General features: G+C 50.8%; 1 protein-coding gene and 1 long non-coding RNA gene across 7 annotated transcripts in view; one reads left to right on the forward strand and one right to left on the reverse strand.

Moving 5' to 3' along the window:
• PLXDC1 (plexin domain containing 1) overlaps nucleotides 1–16,926 on the forward strand; it is an 85,918-nt gene extending 68,992 nt beyond the window's left edge. For 2 of the 5 annotated variants that reach the window (XM_030808250.1, XM_030808251.1), the window contains exons 9-14: nucleotides 500–581; nucleotides 4,902–4,962; nucleotides 6,014–6,149; nucleotides 11,548–11,583; nucleotides 14,035–14,195; nucleotides 16,098–16,821. In XM_030808250.1, coding sequence (XP_030664110.1) covers nucleotides 500–581; nucleotides 4,902–4,962; nucleotides 6,014–6,149; nucleotides 11,548–11,583; nucleotides 14,035–14,195; nucleotides 16,098–16,217 — 596 coding nt within the window. In that variant the 3' untranslated portion in view covers nucleotides 16,218–16,821. Of the gene's footprint in view, nucleotides 1–499; nucleotides 582–4,901; nucleotides 4,963–6,013; nucleotides 6,150–9,647; nucleotides 10,312–11,286; nucleotides 11,467–11,547; nucleotides 11,584–14,034; nucleotides 14,196–16,097 lie in introns of those variants that run through there. The other 3 variants (XM_030808248.1, XM_030808249.1, XM_030808252.1) reach the window with 3 other exon arrangements.
• Nucleotides 1–19,321, reverse strand: part of LOC115833607 — a 34,985-nt gene that overhangs the window by 7,606 nt on the left and 8,058 nt on the right. Inside the window, exons 3-4 of one of the 2 annotated variants that reach the window (XR_004028990.1) lie at nucleotides 11,442–11,566; nucleotides 3,903–4,264 (exon numbers count right to left, since the gene is read on the reverse strand). This is a non-coding gene — a long non-coding RNA (uncharacterized LOC115833607). Of the gene's footprint in view, nucleotides 1–3,902; nucleotides 4,265–11,441; nucleotides 11,567–19,321 lie in introns of those variants that run through there. The other variant, XR_004028991.1, reaches the window with a different exon arrangement.

The following is a 19,321-nucleotide window of genomic DNA, read 5'->3' on the forward strand; positions in this document are numbered from 1 at the left end:
TGTCTGTCTCCCCATATGAGTCTAAGCCCTAAGAAGGCAGGGACTAGGTCTCACTGCTGAATCCCCAGCACCCAGTTTAGGGCCTGACCTTCTAGTGAGAAGGAAGGAAGCTAGGGAGGGAGGAAGCGAGGGAGGGAGCGAGGGAGGGAGGGACAGAAGAAGGAAAAAAGGAAGGGAGGAAGGGAGGGAGGGAGGGAGAGACGGTGGGGAGGCTGAGGCAGGAGGATCAGTTGAGCCCAGGAGTTCGAGGCTATAGTGAGCCATGATCAGGTCATTGCACACCAGCCTGGGCAACACAGCGAGACCACATCCCTTTAAAAAAAAAAAGAAGTTAGGAATTGGGGCTGGACTGGACCAAGGGAGGTGGCATTAATGACCTTAAAGATCCCCTCAAAGTCAGGGGCTCCATAGTTCTGTAAATACCGGGAATTCAGAGTTGCACCCTTTGGAGCCCAAGGAGAGGCTCAGTGCTAAGTGGCCACTGCCTTCTCTCTTGCAGCCTGCCTGCAGCATAGGAGCTGTGATGCCTGCATGTCCTCAGACCTGACCTTCAACTGCAGCTGGTGCCATGTCCTCCAGAGGTTTGTGCCCAGGGTTACCCACTGACTCCCACTGGCTGACCGTGGAGGTGGGGAAGAGGGTGGCACAGCCCCGCTCCTGGCCTCACTGCCCACAGTCAGCCAACATGAGAGTATCTCTGGCCAGTGCCACTCTGACTCTTAGGACAAGAACATGGCCTGGGGGCTTCTAGAAGACCATTTAGGGATTCCAGCTGCTCAGGCTCCCTCCTCACACCCAGGAGGAGAGGGTTCATCCTGGAACAGGGCTTCTCAGAGTGTTCCACAACTGTGGGCATTAGACCTTGGGCTCCGGTTAAACACACAGATTCCTGGGACCCATCCCAGACCCTCTGTATCAGGATCTCTGGGAGAGAACCCAGGAAGCTGCATTTTAACATCATGCTTCATCTGCAAACAAGTGTGAGAACTGCCAGTTCAGAGACAAAGTCTGGTCCAAAGACCCATGACCCCAAAACACCACCTCAAGATCTTTTTTGGGCTGCAAGGGATTTTTCTGAAGACCAGGGGTGTGGACTACAGGCATCCATGGAAAGTTGGGAGAGCTAAAAAGCTGTGTTTGCTTGCTTTTAGAAGCTCAGAAAGTTCTGGGTGAGATTCAGTTTCAGTGATAATGTTCTTAAATCCATCTCCTCTTCCACTCCTTGTTCTGAAATCATTTCCTCACAGATTAGACTCAGAATTCAAGCTCTGTTCCCTGTCCAAGATAAATAAATGACAGGAGGAGGGGGAGGAAAAAGATTTCCTTGGGGACTAGAGTTCTCATGAGAGTGGGAAGTCCTATGAACTCCAAGAGCTATTAAGGCAATCTTGAAAATTGCTAAATTATAGTCTCTGAGTTCCTGTGCAGCTGTCGTGCTGCTCCTTTCCAATGCTCCTTTCCAGTGCTTTTTTTTTTTTTTTTTTTTTTGAGAGAGAGTTTTGCTCTTGTTGCCCGGGCTGGAGTGCAATGGTGTGATCTGGGCTCACTGCAACCTTTACCTCCCGGGTTCAAGCGATTCTCCTGCCTCAGCCTCCTGAGTAGCTGGGATTACAGGCACACATCACCACACCCAGCTAATTTTTTTGTATTTTTCTAGTAGAGATGGGTTTCACCATGTTGGCCAGGCTTGTCTCAAACTCTTGACCTCAGGTGATCCACCTGTCTCGGCCTTCCCAAAGGCGTGAGCCACTGCCCCGGCCCCAGTGATTTCTTTTGCCTCCGCGCCATTGCCCACTCTGGAGTCTAAGAGTAACACTAATTCCAGGATTCCTTTGCTCCTTTCCAATATCCTGCTGCAAGTGTAGAAGTTCTCGCGTTTATAGGCAGCCTGCCTAGCACATAGGACACAGCTCTGGGCCCAGAGGGGATGGGGTGTGCCCGTCAGGTCTCCCAGGTGTTCTTCCCACCAGCTGTGCTTTTATTGACTCTCTTGGGGCCTCAGATTGTTTACCCTGTAAAATGGGCTGGGGTCATGTGATCCAGGAAGATGTGGGAACAAACACACTGTTATTTAAACTCCTCGAACAGTTTTTGTTTTGTTTTGTTTTGAGACAGTCTTGCTCTGTCATCCAGGCTGGGGTGCAGTGGTGCAATCACAGCTCACCGTGGCCTCAACCTCCTGGCTCAAACAATCCTCCTGCCTCAGTCTCCCCTGTAGTTGAAACCACAGGTGCACACCACCACACCCAGCCATTTTTCTAATATTTTGTAGAGATGGGGTCTCACTTTGTTAGCCAAGCTGGTCTTGAACTCCTGGGTTCAAGTGATCTGCCCTCCTTGGCCTCCCAAAATGCTGGGATTACAGGTGTGAGCCACTGCATCCAGGCTATCAAGAAGCTTTTTTTTTTTTTTTTTTTTTTTTTTTTTTTTTGAGACGGAGTCTCGCTCTGTCACACAGGCGGGAGTGCAGTGGTGTGATCTGGGTTCACTGAAAGCTCCGCCTCCCGGGTTCTGGCCATTCTCCTGCCTAAGCCTCCAGAGTAGCTGGGACTACAGGCGCCTGCAACGACGCCTGGCTAATTTTTTGTATTTTTTTTTTTTTTTTTTTTTTTTTAGTAGAGATGGGGTTTCACCATGTTAGCCAGGATGGTCTCGATCTCCTGACCTCGTGATCTGCCTGCCTTGGCCTCCCAAAGTGCTGGGATTACAGGCGTGAGCCACCGCGCCCGGCCGCAAGAAGCATTTTTACAAAGCATTCAGCATCCTTCGCATGAGACTCACAGAGCCTCAGAAAGAATACGTAGGATAGACCCCAGGTTGGTTCTTCCTGGAGCAGAGCACTGCAGAGTAGTCTGCAGACTGTGAGGCTCTCCTTATACCTGGAGGGCTTATAAAATGCAGATTCCTGGGCCCCATCCCACTGAATATGATCCTCTGGGACCAGGATCCCAGGAATCTGATTTTTGAAGTTGTCCCTCTTGTGTACTTTCAAATTTGAGAACCATGGTCTGAGCAATGGAGAGATGGCCTCAGATGAGCCCTGGGATCCTGGGGCTGGCTGCCACCACATGACTCAGCTTTCACAAGCGCTGAGCCATGAGAATTGCAAAATGGGTCAGATGACAGCCAAACCCTCCCATCAACACAACCCCCATTTAAAGCATATGCCCAAATTCAGAGACTATGAGTTTAATGAGGGTTGAGCCCTCCTCAACATTAGGAGGTTGGTCAGGCTGGGGGAAGGGCAAGGCCTCTGACTGTGTGCATCTGCAGGGGTTGTGTCAGCAAAGAGGAGCACAGAGAAACTCCACCCCGGGGAGCACGGCTGGTGTGGGCTGAAAACCATCCCATCCCCAGGCGCCCCATGGGCCTGGGCTCACTCCTGCACATTGTCACTTCTTACAAGCTCTCTGGAGCCTCAGCTGCAACTGACAGCTGAACCGAGGTCCCTAAAAACCCAGAGGGCAGGGCCAGCTGACATGGTCTCTCTGCCAACAGCTGCAGTCAGTCTCTGCATGGTTCTCTGCTCCCCTCCCCTCCACCCACTTTGCCTTTCACAGCCTCCCAGAGCTTTTCTCCTTGCTCTTGGGCTGGAATGGATTTAAACAATTTCATCTCTCATGGCAAGTGCTTGCCCGCCCCCACCCCCCATGACCTACTCTGAAGTCTAAGGGTAACGTTAATTCCAGGATTAGCTCCAGAAATGGGGGTCATAAACCCATACCAAAGGCTCAATCTTTGAAAGAATCAGTTAGCACGGTCTAAAAGAAACTTTTTTTTTTTTTTTTTAAGAGACAGGGTCTTGCTCTGTCACCCAGGCTGGAGTGCAGTAGTGCCATCATAGCTCACTATAGCCTTAAATTCCTGGGCTCAAGCAATCCTCCTGCCTCAGCCTCTCAAAACGCTGGGATTATAGGCATGAGCCACCACACCCAGCCCTAAAAGAAACTTTAGTTCTCAGCCTCCAATAGCCTTCCTAATCCTCCATCCCCCAAAGTAGTGGGCATAGAGGACCTGACAGAAGGAGAGTGTGGCTGGCTCAGTTCAGCCATCCCTGCTGCAGGAGGAGCAGCTCAGAGCCCAGAGGCATCTGTAGAAGGAAAGACTGACAGCTCTTGGCAAGCCTTGGCCCTTGGCCTCACCAAACCTCAATGGGTGCTGGTACAGTTAACCTGCTGAGAATTCCTTCTTGGCACTGGTGGTTCATGATGTTATTCTTCCCATGCAGACATCTCTGGGCTTGAGTAGGGCTTGGTGGGTTCCCCTAGCACCAAAGAGTAAAGAATGAAAAGTTGGGAATGATGCATGGAGAACATTCTCTGGTGCATCGTCATGCCCCCATCCTTTCCCTACAGGGGCACTTGGTGTCTTCCAGCCCAGATGAGCTGCCCAATGCCCTCTCCGGAGACCCTTGTCAGCCAGTTGTCTCCCAGCCTCTGGCAGGACCATCATTTCTGCCCTTGAATGATCACACGGGGAAGTGTTGACTAAGTCTGCTGATGCCTACCTTTAGCCCCACTCTCTTTCCCAAGTTTAGGCCCCTCAACAACCAGGATGAAAACACGTATGTGAATTGCCTGGATTCTCAGCAGTGTCATGGCAGCTCAGAGTCAAGGCGACCTTGAGGATCACTGGAGCTCATGCAGTCCTGCTAGCCCCTACACCTACTCACATGGGCAGATGTGGCCTTGGTCCTGGGGAGCTGGGTCAGAAGGAAGGCAGGGATGCCACAAATACCTTCATCTTCCGGGGAAGTAGAGGGAACAGGAGTGCCTGACTACCTCAGCCTGGGGACCTTAGCTCCTCTTCTCACTATCAGCAGAGAGTTGTTACTTAACAGTGAAAGGGGAAGGCTTCTTTGTCGATCCCATCATAACTCTGACCTTTTGGTCCTCCTGCAGATGCTCCAGTGGCTTTGACCGCTATCGCCAGGAGTGGATGGACTATGGCTGTGCACAGGAGGTGAGAAGCATAAGTATCTGCTGCAACTCCTGTGCCAGCTGGTGGGGAACAGGAGGGCAGCCGGTAGGGCCCGCCCCTGGAAACTCTTCTCACGGTGGCATTAGCTCTTGGCAATATCCTCCCTTCCATCTGAGATTTGTTTTCCAGACTGCCTTGAGCCAATCAGACCCACTTTGGAAGGTTTCAGAGGGCTCTGTGGGTCTCTGAGACGAGCATTCTGATGCCTTGGCCTTAAGTGGGCAGCTCTCAAGGAATTCTTCTGGTGCATGCAGAGGGGATGTTGGGCATGGCCTCGGCCACTGCTGGCTCCTCTGGGAGACTGTGCACCTGCTGACATTAATGATGCACCTGCTAAGCCTCTGGTCCTCTGGCTTTTGAGAAAGGCAGTCATTCTGGGAGTGAGGAGCGTGGTTCCAGGCATCTCCTCTTTAGAATCCCATCCAGGTTCCTTCTCACTGCAAGAATTTTCCAGTGCACTCAACACTGATTCTGGGTGGAAAGCATCCTATTCTCACACCATAGACTAACACAGATGGGTCTATTCATCTGTGCCCTCTTTTTTGCCCCCTCCCTTTATCTCTTCTTGCAAAGCAAGCATGCTGCATGTGCCAAGCATGTCACTGTGAGTTGCCCTACCCTTGCTCTTATTTAACCTGAACCAAAAGCTGGGGGCCATTGTCCCCATTGATCAGAGGGGAAAACTGGGGCTCAGAGAAGTTCAATGAATTGGCCTGCATCCAGCTGCTAGAAGGTGATGGGCCCAGCATTTAAATATCAACTCTCCAGACCCCGTGGCCATACACTCACCATGGTCTATTTATTAGTCTGAGTCTGGGCTTAAAAAAAATCCTGTCCAGCCGCCTACTTCTGAAGTTAGCTGTTGGTGACCATTCAGATTTGCTCTATTTATTTAAGATTGGCATCTCAGCTCCTTCCTTGAGGAAGGATTTGAAGCAGCTGACAGATAAATTGCCCTGTAAGATAAGATGCTTTCAGGATGAAGGGAAAAGTGTAAATGCATTCAAGACCCAGCACTGGCTCTCTCCTGCAGGCAGAGGGCAGGACGTGCGAGGACTTCCAGGATGAGGACCACAACTCGGCCTCCCCTGACACTTCCTTCAGCCCCTATGATGGAGACCTCACCACTACCTCCTCCTCCCTCTTCATCGACAGCCTCACCACAGAAGGTAAGTTCTGACCCCAGGTGGGGAGCAGAGTGGAGGCCAGGAAGGAGAGCTACCCCTCTGGGGCCCCCTCTCTCTCCCTGACAGGGATGATCTCATGGGATGGGAACTGCCCCATCCTTTTATAGCTAAGGGGGCCTGAAGTTCAGACAGTTTAGGTCACTTGCTGGTGAGAAGCAGAGCCAGATTTGGAACTTGAACTCTACTCCTGGGCTCTAACCACTGTGCTGGCCCCACATCAGGGCTACCCGACAGAATTCATTGTGAAGAGGGGAAAAATTAATATCCCAGCCCAGTGCCAGGTATTTTATATAACTTATCTCAGCTAATCTTAATAGCAGTCCTCACACAACCTGAAAAGGCTCATCCCTGTAGCAGGTATGAACTCAGTCCATACACTCAGGCGTGAGAGAAAGGCTGCTTTGTTTTTCTGTAAGTTCACCTGGCTTCTCACTTTCAGGCCCTGGAGTGATGGATGGGGAATTCCACCTCAGCTGTCCATCCACCCTGACTATTCAGGTCTGGCCATCCAGGGGCTTCCCTGCTACCTGGAGGCCTGGGGGTCTTGGTTGAAGCTGCCAGAGGTTCATCTCCCTGAATGTACCAGGCAGTGTCCCAGGAAGCCTTGTGCAGGCTCCTCTGGTCCTAGGCCTCAAATCTCTTCCCTTTATCCCATGCCCCCTCCAGGATTCTGTAGCTATGTCTGAGACATTCCTCTCCCTTATCCTTTTTCAATACCCTGCATCTTGGTCAGGCACAGTGGCTCACACCTGTAATCCCAGCACTTTGGGAGGCTGAGGTGAGCGGATCACTTGAGGTCAGGGGTTCGAGACCAGCCTGACCAACATGGTGAAACCCCGTCTCCACTAAAAATACAAAAATTGGCCAGGCACGGTGGCTCACGCTTGTAATTCCAGCATTTTGGGAGGCCGAGGTGGGAGGATCATGAGGTCAGGAGTTCGAGACCAGCCTGGCCAACACAGTGAAACCCATCTCTACTAAAAATACAAAAATTAGCTGGGCATGGTGGTGGGCGCCTGCAATCCCAGCTCCTCGGGGGGCTGAGGCAGGAGAATCGCTTAAACCTGGGAGGTGGAGGTTGCAGGGAGCCAAGATTGTGCCACTGCACTCCAGCCTGGGTGGCAGGGCAAGACTCTGTCTCAAAACAACACAACACAACACAACACAACACAACACAAAACAAAACTCTGTATCCAGCTTTGAAAGCCCCTTCCCCTTAGGCTAAGACTGAAAGACTTGTGGGTTCTTTACAGCCTCGCCTGAACCAAATATCTGCTTGAAAGGAATAATGGCAAGAAGGAAAGGAAAGAAGAAAAAGTTAATATTTTAAAACATTATTCAGCCACGATTTTCTTCCCCCTCTAACCCTATGTTAGGATTTTTTTTTTTTTTTTTTTTTGCTTTTTTTATTTTTTTGAGACAGGGTCTCACACTTGCCCAGGCTGGAGTGCAGTGGAGTGATCATGGCTCACCGCAGTCCCCAACTCCTGGGCTCAGGCAATCCTCCAACCTCAGCCTCCCAAGCAGCTGGGACTGCAGGCATGTACCACCATACCTGGCGAATTTTTAAAAATTTTTTGTAGAGATGAGGTCTCACTGTGTTGCCCAGGCTGATTTCAAACTCCTGGGCTCAAGCGATCCTCCTGCCTCAGCCTCCAAAAATGCCGGGATTACAGGCCTAAGCCCCCATGCCTGGCCCACAGTCCTTTCTTATAGCTAAGGAAAGAGGCTCGTAAAGGGGCAAAGTAGGTTATTCAGGGTTATGGGAGGGGTAAGTGGTGAGATGTTCTTTCCGCAGTGTCCCCTTTCTTTTTTCTTTTTCTTTTCTTTTTTGAGACTTAGTCCCGCTCTGTCGCCCAGGCTGGAGTGCAGTGGTGCAATCCCGGCTCACTGCAACCTCTGCCTCCCAGGTTCAAGCAATTCTCCCACCTTAGCCTCCCAAGTAGCTGGAACTACAGGCGCACACCACCACACCCAGCTAATTTTTGTATTTTTAGTAGAGACGGGGTTTTGCCATGTGGGCCAGGCTGGTCTTAAACTCCTGACCTCATGTGATCCACCCACCTTGGCTTCCCAAAGTGTTGGGATTACAGGCGTGAGCCACTGCACCTGGTGTGTCCCCTGCCTTTCTAAACATTACCTAGAAAACTAGAGAACAAGGTCAGCGACCCATGGGCCTGGCTGGGGGGAAGTTGTGGAGGAGAATGAATGAATGATAGGAAGCACCAGCATTTGTGGGGACTAACTACATGCCCAGTAGGGTGCTAAAGTAACGCATAAATTAATATTCAGTCCTCCCAACAATCCTGGATCTTGATACTGTTATATCCCTGTTTTATAAAGGAGACACTAAGGCTCAGAGAGGCAGATAACTTTCCCAAGGTCACACAGCCAAGAAGGGATAGAGTTAGGTTTCATCTAGCTCCAAAAGCAGAGCTCTTTCCCCTCAACCCCACTGCCTCTCTTGGTGCTGAAAGAAATGGAAAAGGGTCTATGTGAATTCAGGGTCAGGGGAGAGTAGCAAAGTGTGAAAAAGTGAGTTAGATTCCGACAGCTCTAATTACTCTGAAGTTGCTCCGGAATAACAAGGAGCTGGCACTGAGAGCAGAGCACGTGGTGGTGCTGCAGGGGATGAAAAAGAAGCAGAGGCTGGGAGAGGAGGCTCACGCCTGTAATCCCAACACTTTGGGAGGCTGAGGCAGGCGGATCACTTGAGCTCAGGAGTTCGAGACCAGCCTGGGCAACACGGCAAAACTATGTTTCTACAAAAAATCAAAAATTAGCCAGGTGTGGTGGCGCACATGTGTAATCCCAGCTACTCAGGAGGCTGAGGCGGGAGGATTGCTTAAGCCTGGGAGGTTGAGGCTGCAGTGAGCTATGACTGCACCACTGCACTCTAGCCTGGGTGACAAAGTGAAACACTGTCTCAAAAAAAGAAAAGAAAAAGAAGCAGAAAGAAACTTTGCCCTTTGGGGAGTTGGTGACGGAGTCCAGGGGTAACCTTCCAGTCAAAGAAAGCTCCTCCTACAAGGAGGTAGTCCGTGATTAGTTACTGCCAGTTAACCGCCTAGACTTACTGAGGGCATGTTCTGAGCCCAGCACTGGGCTGGGGTGGGGAGGGGTGCTGCAAACACACCCTGCCCCACCCAGAGGGTTTAGCCAGACACTGTCTGGTGGACACACAATGTCAGAGGCTAGAAGGGGGGCTGTGGTGGCATGGGGTGCCCAGGGCACGGCACTTGGGGGCCAAGCCTAAATCCTGACTTATTATTATTGAGCCCCCTGGGCTGTCCTACAGCCCACCATGTAGGTCCTCTGTCCTACAGAGGTAGGGAATTCTGTTTGCCAGTTTTATTATCTGTGTGCATCCCCTGCCAGCTAAGGAATGGGTCTCATTTCCATGTTTTGTGTAGTGGTTCCCAACAGAAAACATTCATTAGAGTAAAAAGTGAAGACAGTTAGGGCTCTATGTCCTTCCAGTCCTGGAAGAGGTGGCAAAGACTCTGAAGTTACATCTATAAGAGAAAAAACTTTTTGGAGGGTGGAACAGGATCTTGCTATGTTACCTAAGCTGGACTTGAACTCCTGGGCTCCTCCCACCTCAACCTACTAAGTGCTGCAGGTACGTGCCATTGTGCCTGGTTTATAAGAAAAAACATTTTTAATGATGACTTCCCCCCACATGCCCAACTTGCAAGGCATCTTGGCAGGACAGTTTGAGTCACTCTCCTGCCCGTGTGGTTACAGCCCACACAGAGAGACTTGCAGAGGCAGGTGTGGGATAGAGTCTTTCCCGTACATACTATGAGGGTACAGGCTCTAACAGGGAGATTGAATGAAGGGACCCAGCACTCCAGCCAGAGGGGCCTGCCTGGGCAGGCAGAGGTAGAAAGCAGCAGGGCAGGAGGAGTGGGAGACATGGGGGCTGGATTTAAGAGCTGTTCACTTGCAGTCAAACGCTACTCACTTAAATGAACCAGATGACCTCTGAGTGGCAAGTAGCTGTCACAAAGCCCATGCATTTTATTCCAAAGAGAGACAGGCACTCACCCAGAACAACTGTGTGCAGAAGGGCTTATCTTATAAGCAACAGAACAGAACACCTTGATAGCCACAAGAAGTGACAACTAACAACAGAAAATGACCACTCATTTGATCAACACTGCATGCGTTTCTTCCTGTGTGAGTTCTCATGTGATCCATTAACTCAGGAGCCAATGTGAATTACACGGAGCCTCAGCAAGATGGCAGCTGGGAACCAGCCCGTGGTGAGTGGGAGAGAGGCTGCATGGGCACAGTGTGGCCACCTTCAGTCACTCTGGGAGGGACTGGCAGTGGGTGGCACTGTGTCCTTTTGTCTACCAGTGGTAGGTGCAGACTGAGCTATAATTGATCTTCAGTGGTCTAGATTTGCAACAAGTTGATTCAAATTGAGTTAATCTGCCCAGTGATATTTAAGTTATTTTGCTTAGTTTTGATGAATCAATTCATTATTTTCAATTTGTAGTAACAAAATAGATTCAAAGCTGTGTTTAAAATACCTTGTTAGGCCAGGTGAGGTGGCTCTCGCCTGTAATCCCAGTGCTCTGAGAGGCTAAGAAGATTGCTTGAGCCCACGAGTTGGAGACCAGCCTGGGCAACACAGTGAGACCTCATCTCAAAAAAATCTTTTTTAATTAGCCAGGCGCAGCTACTTGGGAGGCTGAAGTGGGAGGATCACTTGAGTTCAGGAGGCCGGGGCTGTAGTGAACTGTGATTGTACCACTGCACTCCAGCCTGTGTGACGGAGCAAGACCCTCTCTCCAAAATAAATAAATAAATAAATAAATAAAGTTCAGGTGCTTAGGGCAAGAATCTTCAGTCATTTATAGCATTCTCCTGACACGGAACTCTTGCTTTTCTTTCCCCATAAAAATCTGCATGGGAAGGAACCACAGGAAGGGTGGACCCTTGAAACTTACTTAGAAAGCCACAGGCTACAGGCCTCGAGGTATAGACAGAAAGTGGGTTGGGACTCTCTCCAGCACACTACAGCCCCAGGGAGTCTCCAAGCTGATCTGACCTTGTGACACATACAGCCCCTCTTCAAACCCTTACACAGCTCTTTGTTGCCCCGCAGAAGAGCGTGCACGGCCTCCTATTGTTCTCCAGGCAGCCGGCCCTCCACTCCCAGCCTCACCTCTCACCAGTCCCCGCTCATATACTCCCCAGCCTCCAGCTACACTCAACTGCTGTGTGACTTTGAGCAAGTCTCCTCCCCTCTCTGAGCCTTACCTCTAAAATGAAAGTTTGGGCTGAACTTTCATCCCATCTGGACTCAGAGTGACAAAGGCTGTAATGATTCCACTAATCTCGCTCCTTCTGTCTTCTCTCTTCGAAGATGACACCAAGTTGAATCCCTATGCAGGAGGAGACGGTGAGTACAGAACTGCCTGCCCTCAGCGTCAGACCCAGCACCTCTTGGACCCACCCCAGAAGAGGGTGCAGCAGTCACCTGGGCTATTTTTGAGTGTGGAGAGGGAGCAACAACAGCCTGAGCATCCCAGACCTCCTGCTGGGTGGAGAGGCAGGGGGGCTTCTGGGCACAGGTGCCCTAGATCGAAGGAACATGTCTACCCTAGACATTTCTCATCTCAGCCAGGAACCTCCTGTGGTTCTTCTCCTGGCTCTCTGTCCTTGAATATTCACTGGCCAGAAAGGAGTGGGAGGAGGGGAAGGATTGAGCCAGGGCAGGTATAGGTGGGGCCTGTGGCCATCCCCTCTGATCCCCATGAGCTCATAGTCAGCGAGGGGTGGAGAGCAGCTTCTCTTTCCTCACTCAGGCTGGCAGAGGACATAAAATTGCCCACTACCAAATTTTTGCAGGGTGCCAGAAGGCAGGACTCCCTGCAGCCTCCTAGGATTACCTAGAAAGATAGTCTCCTTTCTGAGGGTGGGAGCTGCCCCCACCTCCCCTGCCCTTTGCCCAGAGCCAGCTCAGGCCTTTGCTGCAACCTGTGCAAGAGTAGAGATGAAAGTGCCTTCCAGCTCCAGGGGCTGGAGATTGTCATCTGGGCTTCCAGCAGGAGAGGAAAGATTATTAATGCAGCACAGTGTGATGGTGTCCCCCAGCAGAGGTGGAGCCATTGCTCCTCCATAGGCAGTGGGTATGAGTGTGCGTGTGTGTTGTGGGGGTGGCTGGGCCATAATCCCCTCGCTGTGCATCATGTGCTCATCAGCAGAAGCCCTCATCATCAAATCATCAGAGCCACTGCAGGCTGTGGGCTGATTGCCATCCAGGTCAGGGGAGGCTCACTTGGGGCATTTCACCTCAGTCCTCCCACCTGTTGGCAGACAGAGGCCCTAGCCATGCCCTGGAGTGCCCCAGGATAGTTTCTCTCCTGGGTGTCCTCTGCTTACAGAGTGCAGAGCAGAGCAAAGGGGATGGGGAGGACAATGGTTCTGAGTGCATGCAACATCCCATTAAAACTCACCACCCCTAGTTGCCTCCCAACCCACCCACTAGCTATGTAGGAAGAATGCAACATTTTTGTTGCCAACCTGCTCATCTGTCTTCTCTACCTCATTATCTCCACATTCCTTTAGGATAGGGTGAAGAGGCAAATAGCGACCCCAGGTAGTGTCAGGGAAGTAGGTTTTTTAGTGGTGGGCACTGAATTTGTGTGTCTGTGGGGAAATCACTTAACCTCTCTGTTATTTCCATTATCTCAGTCATGCACAAAAGGCGTTGAGCTTCCAGCTCTGTGGAAAATACTGTCTCCCCCGGGACGTATTTCAAATGCCTGGGATGTTCTCAGAGGGTGACTGTTGGCTTATTAGCTTCCAGAGGACCTAGATCATTCCATAGACTTTCTTTGAGCTTCTCTGACGGGCCTGCCAGTTTTGTTTTTTTGTTTTGTTTTGTTTGAGACGGAGTCTCACTCTATCGCCCATGCTGGAGTGCAGTGGTGTGATCTAAGCTCACTGCAACCTCCGCCTCCTGGGTTCAAGCTATTCTCCTGCCTCAGCCTCCTGAGTAGCTGGGACTACAGGTGCGTGCCACCATGCCTGGCTAATTTTTGTATTTTTAGTAGAGACGAGGTTTCACCATGTTGGCCAGGCTGCTCTTGAAATCCTGACCTCAGGTGATCCGTCTGCCTCGGCCTCCCAAAGTGCTGGGATTACAGGGGTGAGCCACCGCGGCCAGCCCCTGCCAGTTTTTTTAAGAGCTGAGGACACAGAGTTGAATAAGACATCATCCTTGCCCTCCAAGAGGTCACAATCTGGGAGTGGACAGTGATGGGAAAAACTATGGTCATTTGCCATCATAATAGCTAATACTTATTGAAGTCATCCAAAATGGGAGACATGGTCCTCAGTGCTTGACATGGATCATCTCCTTTTAACCTTCACAATAACCCCATTAGGTGGGTATTATTATCCTTGTTCAACAGAAGTGATAATGAAGACACAGAGAGGTTATATAATTTGCATAAGGTCACACAGCTAGTAAGTGGCAGAGCATAGATTTCAACCCAGGCAGCCACATTTCAGATCCCAAACTCTTAACCCTCCGATGCCCTTTGTGGATTCCTTAATAGCACTTATGTAGTGGCACAGATATCAGAGAGAACTTCTCTTATGATCCTTATTAGACATTTGGGGCAACTTTTAGGTGATTTTGGAAAACTACCCAGATGGTGTCAAGAACATGAATGCCTTACTCATAATGATTCCAACTCCCGCCCAACCTCTTCCTGTATTGGATAAGTGGACCCAAAGGCTCTGTCAGCTTTCATCTCTGAGACTTTGTTAGAACCCAAGACCCCATGGTTCGACCTTCCCTGCTCCCCCACAGCCCCTGTCTGCCCTAATGATCTCTCCACAGGCCTTCAGAACAACCTGTCCCCCAAGACAAAGGGCACTCCTGTGCACCTGGGCACCATCGTGGGCATCGTGCTGGCAGTCGTCCTTGTGGCGGCCATCATCCTGGCTGGAATTTACATCAATGGCCACCCCACATCCAATGCTGCGCTCTTCTTCATTGAGGTCCGTGTCATCTGTGGCCACAGGGCTCCCGTCTGCTTCTGCGTCAGCGTCTCCTGGGCCATTCGGTCCCTGCCTCTCCCCTTCTCCCTCTCCCCTGCCACATACCTGAGAAAACTTCATCCACCCCATCCTAGCACATTTCGAGATGGCTGGCGCCCATTAAGTCCTGCACCCTGAGAAATCAGCACCTCAGAACTCCCTCGGCCCTCCTGTCCTGTGGAACAGCCCCTCTGCTTTTGTTCCCCCATTTGTGAAATCAGAAAAGAATCCCCAGAGGAAAGAAAGAAGGCCACAGTGCCACATAGTGCCCATCTAGTGGCTGTGCAGCCTATCTCCAGTGATTTATGGTCTCATGCCCAAATGCCAGGCTCAGTACTTACTCAACGCCATGATAGAACCAGGGTCTCTGCCTCTTTTGCCTACTGATACCTGCTTTTAAGGTTAAAATTGAGGGGCAGGTGCAGTGGCTCCTTCCTAAGATCCTAGCACTTTGAGAAACCAAGGCAGGATTACTTGAGCACAGGAGTTTGAGACTAGCCTGGGCAACAGAGCGAGACCCCGTCTCTACAAAAATTTAAAAAATTAGCCCAGCATGGTGGCACGTACCTGTGGTCCCAGCCGCTTGGGAAGCTGAGGTGGGAGGATCCCTTGAGCCCAGTGGTTTGAGGCTGCAGTGAGCCCTGACCATACCACTGCACTCCAACCTGGGCAATAGAGGAGACCCCATCTCTGAAATAGAAATAAAAATAAAATAGACAAGCCAAATAATGATAAGAGCTGCCCTCTGGGAGCTTTAATTGAGGATGCTAAGTTTTGAATGTCTCAATTCTGAAGAGCCAGCCTGAGGGGCAGCATGGGATGTGAGGCTCAGCCCCCTTCACTGGGAGCTGCAGAGCTCAGCAGCTCCTGCCCCCAGTCCTCCACTTCTGGCTTCTTACGAGTCCCCCACGGAGTGCAGCAGTGGTGCCTCTGTGACCCTAGTCTCCTCCATGTGGGTCACAAGCCCACCAGCCTCATTAACCCACAGGCCTAGGTCGTTCCCCCAGTTTCTTAGGAGGCTTAGTCATTCTGAAGTCTTAGCCTACCTGGGTAACACCTGGGAACTGCAGATCCCTGGGCCACAGGGATTCTGATAGGGCAGATCTAAGGCAGGCCCAGGAATCTGCATTTTATTTATTTATTTTGAGACAGAGTCTCACTCTGTCGCCAAGGCTGGAGTGCAGTGGCACAATCTTGGCTTACTGCAGCCTCCGCCTCCTGGGTTCAAGCAATTCTGGTGCCTCAACCTTCTGAGTAGTTGGGACTACCGGCACGTGCCACCACACCCAGCTAATTTTTGTATTTTTAATGGAGACGGTGTTTCACCATGTTGGCCAGGCTGGTCTTGAACTCCTGGCCTCAAGTGATCTGCCCATCTTGGCCTCCCAAAGTGCTGGGATTACAGGCATGAGCCACTGCACAGGCCAGAATCTGCATTTTAATAAGCCCCCTGTTGACTCTGATGTGGACCCTGTGCTACCTTGGAGGGTTATCTTGGCATTTCCAGAGCCTCAAGCATCATGCCAGCCATCTCTGAGCCACTTCTTCACATTGCAGTCCCAGGTCTCCACTTGGTGTATTGCTGAACCTTTTATCTGTGAGTTCTGCAGACCACGCAGTGAAGGATAAAGTGTCCTCCTTCCACACTCTAGCTTCCGGCAGGTTTCCCAGTGGTTGGGGGATCACAGCAGGGAACATTTTAGGGAGAGGGTCCCTGAAGGTCAGTTGTGTGGCTCCTGGTAGGCCCCAAGTGCCCCAGGGCCCTTGTAAGAGAGAGTCTTGGTTAGCTCTGTCGCTCAGGAGTGTGGGGTCCCCATGGGGGCCGGGGCATGCCCACTGACTTTGCCTCTGTGCCTTCTGCAGCGTAGACCTCACCACTGGCCAGCCATGAAGTTTCGCAGCCACCCTGACCATTCCACCTATGCAGAGGTGGAGCCCTCGGGCCATGAGAAGGAGGGCTTCATGGAAGCTGAGCAGTGCTGAGAACACCAAGTCTCCCCTTTGAAGACTGAGGCAACAGAAAAGACAGTTAAAGCAAAGAAAAGAAGTGACTTTTCCTGGCCTCTCCCAGCATGCCCTGGGCTGAGATGAGATGGTGGTTTATGGCTCCAGAGCTGCTGCTCGCTTCGTCAGCACACCCTGGATATTGAAGAGGGGGCCAAAAAACAACCACATGGATTTTTTATAGGAACAACAACCTAATCTCATCCTGTTTTGATGCAAGGGTTCTCTTCTGTGTCTTGTAACCATGAAACAACAGAAGAACTAACATAACTAACTCCAATTTTATTTAAGGGGCCTTTACCTATTCCTGCACCTAGGCTAGGATAACTTTAGAGCACTGAGATAAAACGCAAAAACAGCAATCATGCCGCTGGCAAAACTAACTCTGGGATTAAAGGGGAAGCATGTAAACAGCTAACTGTTTTTGTTAAAGATTTATAGGAATGAGGAGGTTTAGCTATTGTCACATGAGAGACTGTTGACCAAGGACAAAGAAGTTCTGCAAACCTCCCCTGGACCCTTGCTGGTGTCCAGATGTCTGCGGTTGTCAGCCCCTTCCTTTCCCCCTGACCTAAACATAAAAGACAAGGCAAAGCCCGCATAATTTTAAGACGGTTCTTTAGGACATTAGTCCACCATCTTCTTGGTTTGCTGGCTCTCCGAAATAAAGTCCCTTTTCTTGCTCCAACTCCTTGTCTCTCAACATATTGGCTGTGACGCAGCAAGCAGAATGAATTTGGACTCAGTTACAGGCTGTCAATGGTCTGCTCTGTAGCAGTCTCAGAGCCTCCCCGACCCACTACCTGGAGATAGCCAGATAGCCAGATGCCCTGCTCCTGGCCACCTTTAAAGCCCCTACATATGACACAGGTTAACTAAAGTCAAGATTGGGGCTGCTGCATTCCAGGGTCCCTAGACTCACAACCTGGTCCTTGGCCGGGTGCAGTGGCTCACGCCTGTAATCCCAGCACTTTGGGAGGCTGAGGCAGGCAGATCACCTGAAGTCAGAAGTTTGAGACCAGCCTGGCCAACACAATGAAACTGTCTCTACTAAAAATACAAAAAATTAGCTGGGTATGGTGACGCTTGCCTGTATCCCAGCTACTCAGGAAGCTGAGACACGAGAATCACTTGAACCTGGGAGGCAGAGGTTGCAGTGACCTCAGATAGCACCACTGCACTCCAGTGTGGGTGACAGAGCGAGACTCCATCTCAAAAAAAAAAAAAGAAAAAAAAAATAAAGCAGATCCTCATGGCTATAGAGTTGGCATCTTAGCCCCAGCTTCTGTAGCTCTGAAAGCCTAAAGAAGGTGTTCTCTCCATCTGTTAAACACACTATAGCGGCTCTCAGCCCTTGGGGCATGTTATCATGGGAGGGAAGTCAAATAAGAGGAGAGAAAAGAACTCAAGGGGGAAACTGCATTTTTAGGCTTTGCTCTCTTACCTTGCCCTTTCTACTCAGAACTAATAACTTCTGCATCAAAACATGTTACCGCCTGCATCAAGGGCTTTACCCCAACCTGCAAGGGCTTTACCCCAACCTGCAGCCCAGCTTTCCCTGGGCGAGCTTGCTATGCGCAGCCACATTTACCATGTGGGGCTCCCTATTCTGATGGCCTGTTCGGTGCCGGGTTTACTCACTGGCCTGTTCTGGTGTCAGTGCCTGTACATACCTCCAAAGGCAGGACTTGCCTGATAAAAATTTTTCCTCCTCTGAACTGGATTTTATAGGCATTAAAGACAAGTTGGGTGGCTAGAGGGCTCCTTGAGACATACCTAGCAGGGAACTGCAGGTGGATTCTGTTGAGAGGCAAAGCACCTGAGTAGTTGGGACACAGGCAGCTGGCATGGGAGGGACTTTTTTTGAGACAGGGTCTCACTGTGTCACCCAGGGCAAGGATGCCCAAAGACACGAGGTTGGAGAGGCACCTGCCAACTACTTGCTTTCCCTGGAGCCTGCATGTGCCTGTGGGTCGGGGAAGCCTAGGGGTCTACGGCTGCCTGAGATGGGTGTGCACAGTGTGTGAAGTACCTACCTCCTTGCCTTGCTGGACTGTCAGCCAGTCGCAGGGCCGGCCACAAGACCCATGTTTCCATCTGGTCACACGCCATAGCTACCAAGTTAACCTGCTCTAAACTTTGGAGAACTGGATCTGTCCAATAAACACTTATTTGGCCAAGCATGATGGCTCGTGCCTGTACTCCCAGCACTTTAGGAGGCCGAGGTGGGAGTGTTGCTTGAGCCCAGGGGTTTGAGACCAGCTTGGGCAACAACAACAAAAATGCCAGGTGTGGTGGGGTGCACCTGTAGTCCCAGCTACTAGGGAGGCTGAGGCAGGAGGATCACTTGAGCCCGGGAGGTTGAGGCTGCAGTGGGTCATAATCACGCCACTGTACTCCAGCCTGGGCGACAGAGTGAGACCCTGTCTCAAAAAAAAAAAAAAAAAAAAAAAAGAACAGAAAAAGAAATGCTTACATTGTCAGGGATCCTGTAGACAATCATTAACTCTATGAGATGCTTGCTTCTATTTTTTTGGGAGACTTTGTCTAAGTGTTTTGGCTTAAGAAATCCATAGGCCTCTCTTGGTGACACATCTCTAGTACTTTTTGTCATAAACAGGCCGTCTGCCGCCAAATACCTCCACTCCCCATGCCACTGACATCCCATGGGTCAGCCAGGCTTGCTTTGACTGAGGCCAAGGCATCTGGAACTTTCTCTACCTGCAGGGGCTAGCAGCAGAGGCTTCTCCACATCACCACCCCTTCCTCCACTCCTGACATTCTTTCCCTTCAGGGATCCAAAATGGTTGGCCGAGCTCCCAGTGGGAAAACGTGTGCTGGAGTTGGGGAGTGAGATGAGTGGTGCTGTCCATGGAATCAGGCCACAGCAGGAACTGCCCCACTGGCCATTTGAGACACACACAGGTGGTAAATGCTTTGCTGGTGGGCTGTGCTTCCCTCATTCAGAGAGCTCTGTTACAGCCCACTGCATCCTTTATAAGCTTGAAAGGCACCCAACTCTTTGCTGCACTGTCCTTTTTCTTCCTCAAATTCAGACTTTCCTTCCACCGGCAACCCCTTAC

This window comes from Nomascus leucogenys, unplaced genomic scaffold (genome assembly GCF_006542625.1).
Source record: "Nomascus leucogenys isolate Asia unplaced genomic scaffold, Asia_NLE_v1 Super-Scaffold_285, whole genome shotgun sequence".
Taxonomy (NCBI): domain Eukaryota; kingdom Metazoa; phylum Chordata; class Mammalia; order Primates; family Hylobatidae; genus Nomascus; species Nomascus leucogenys.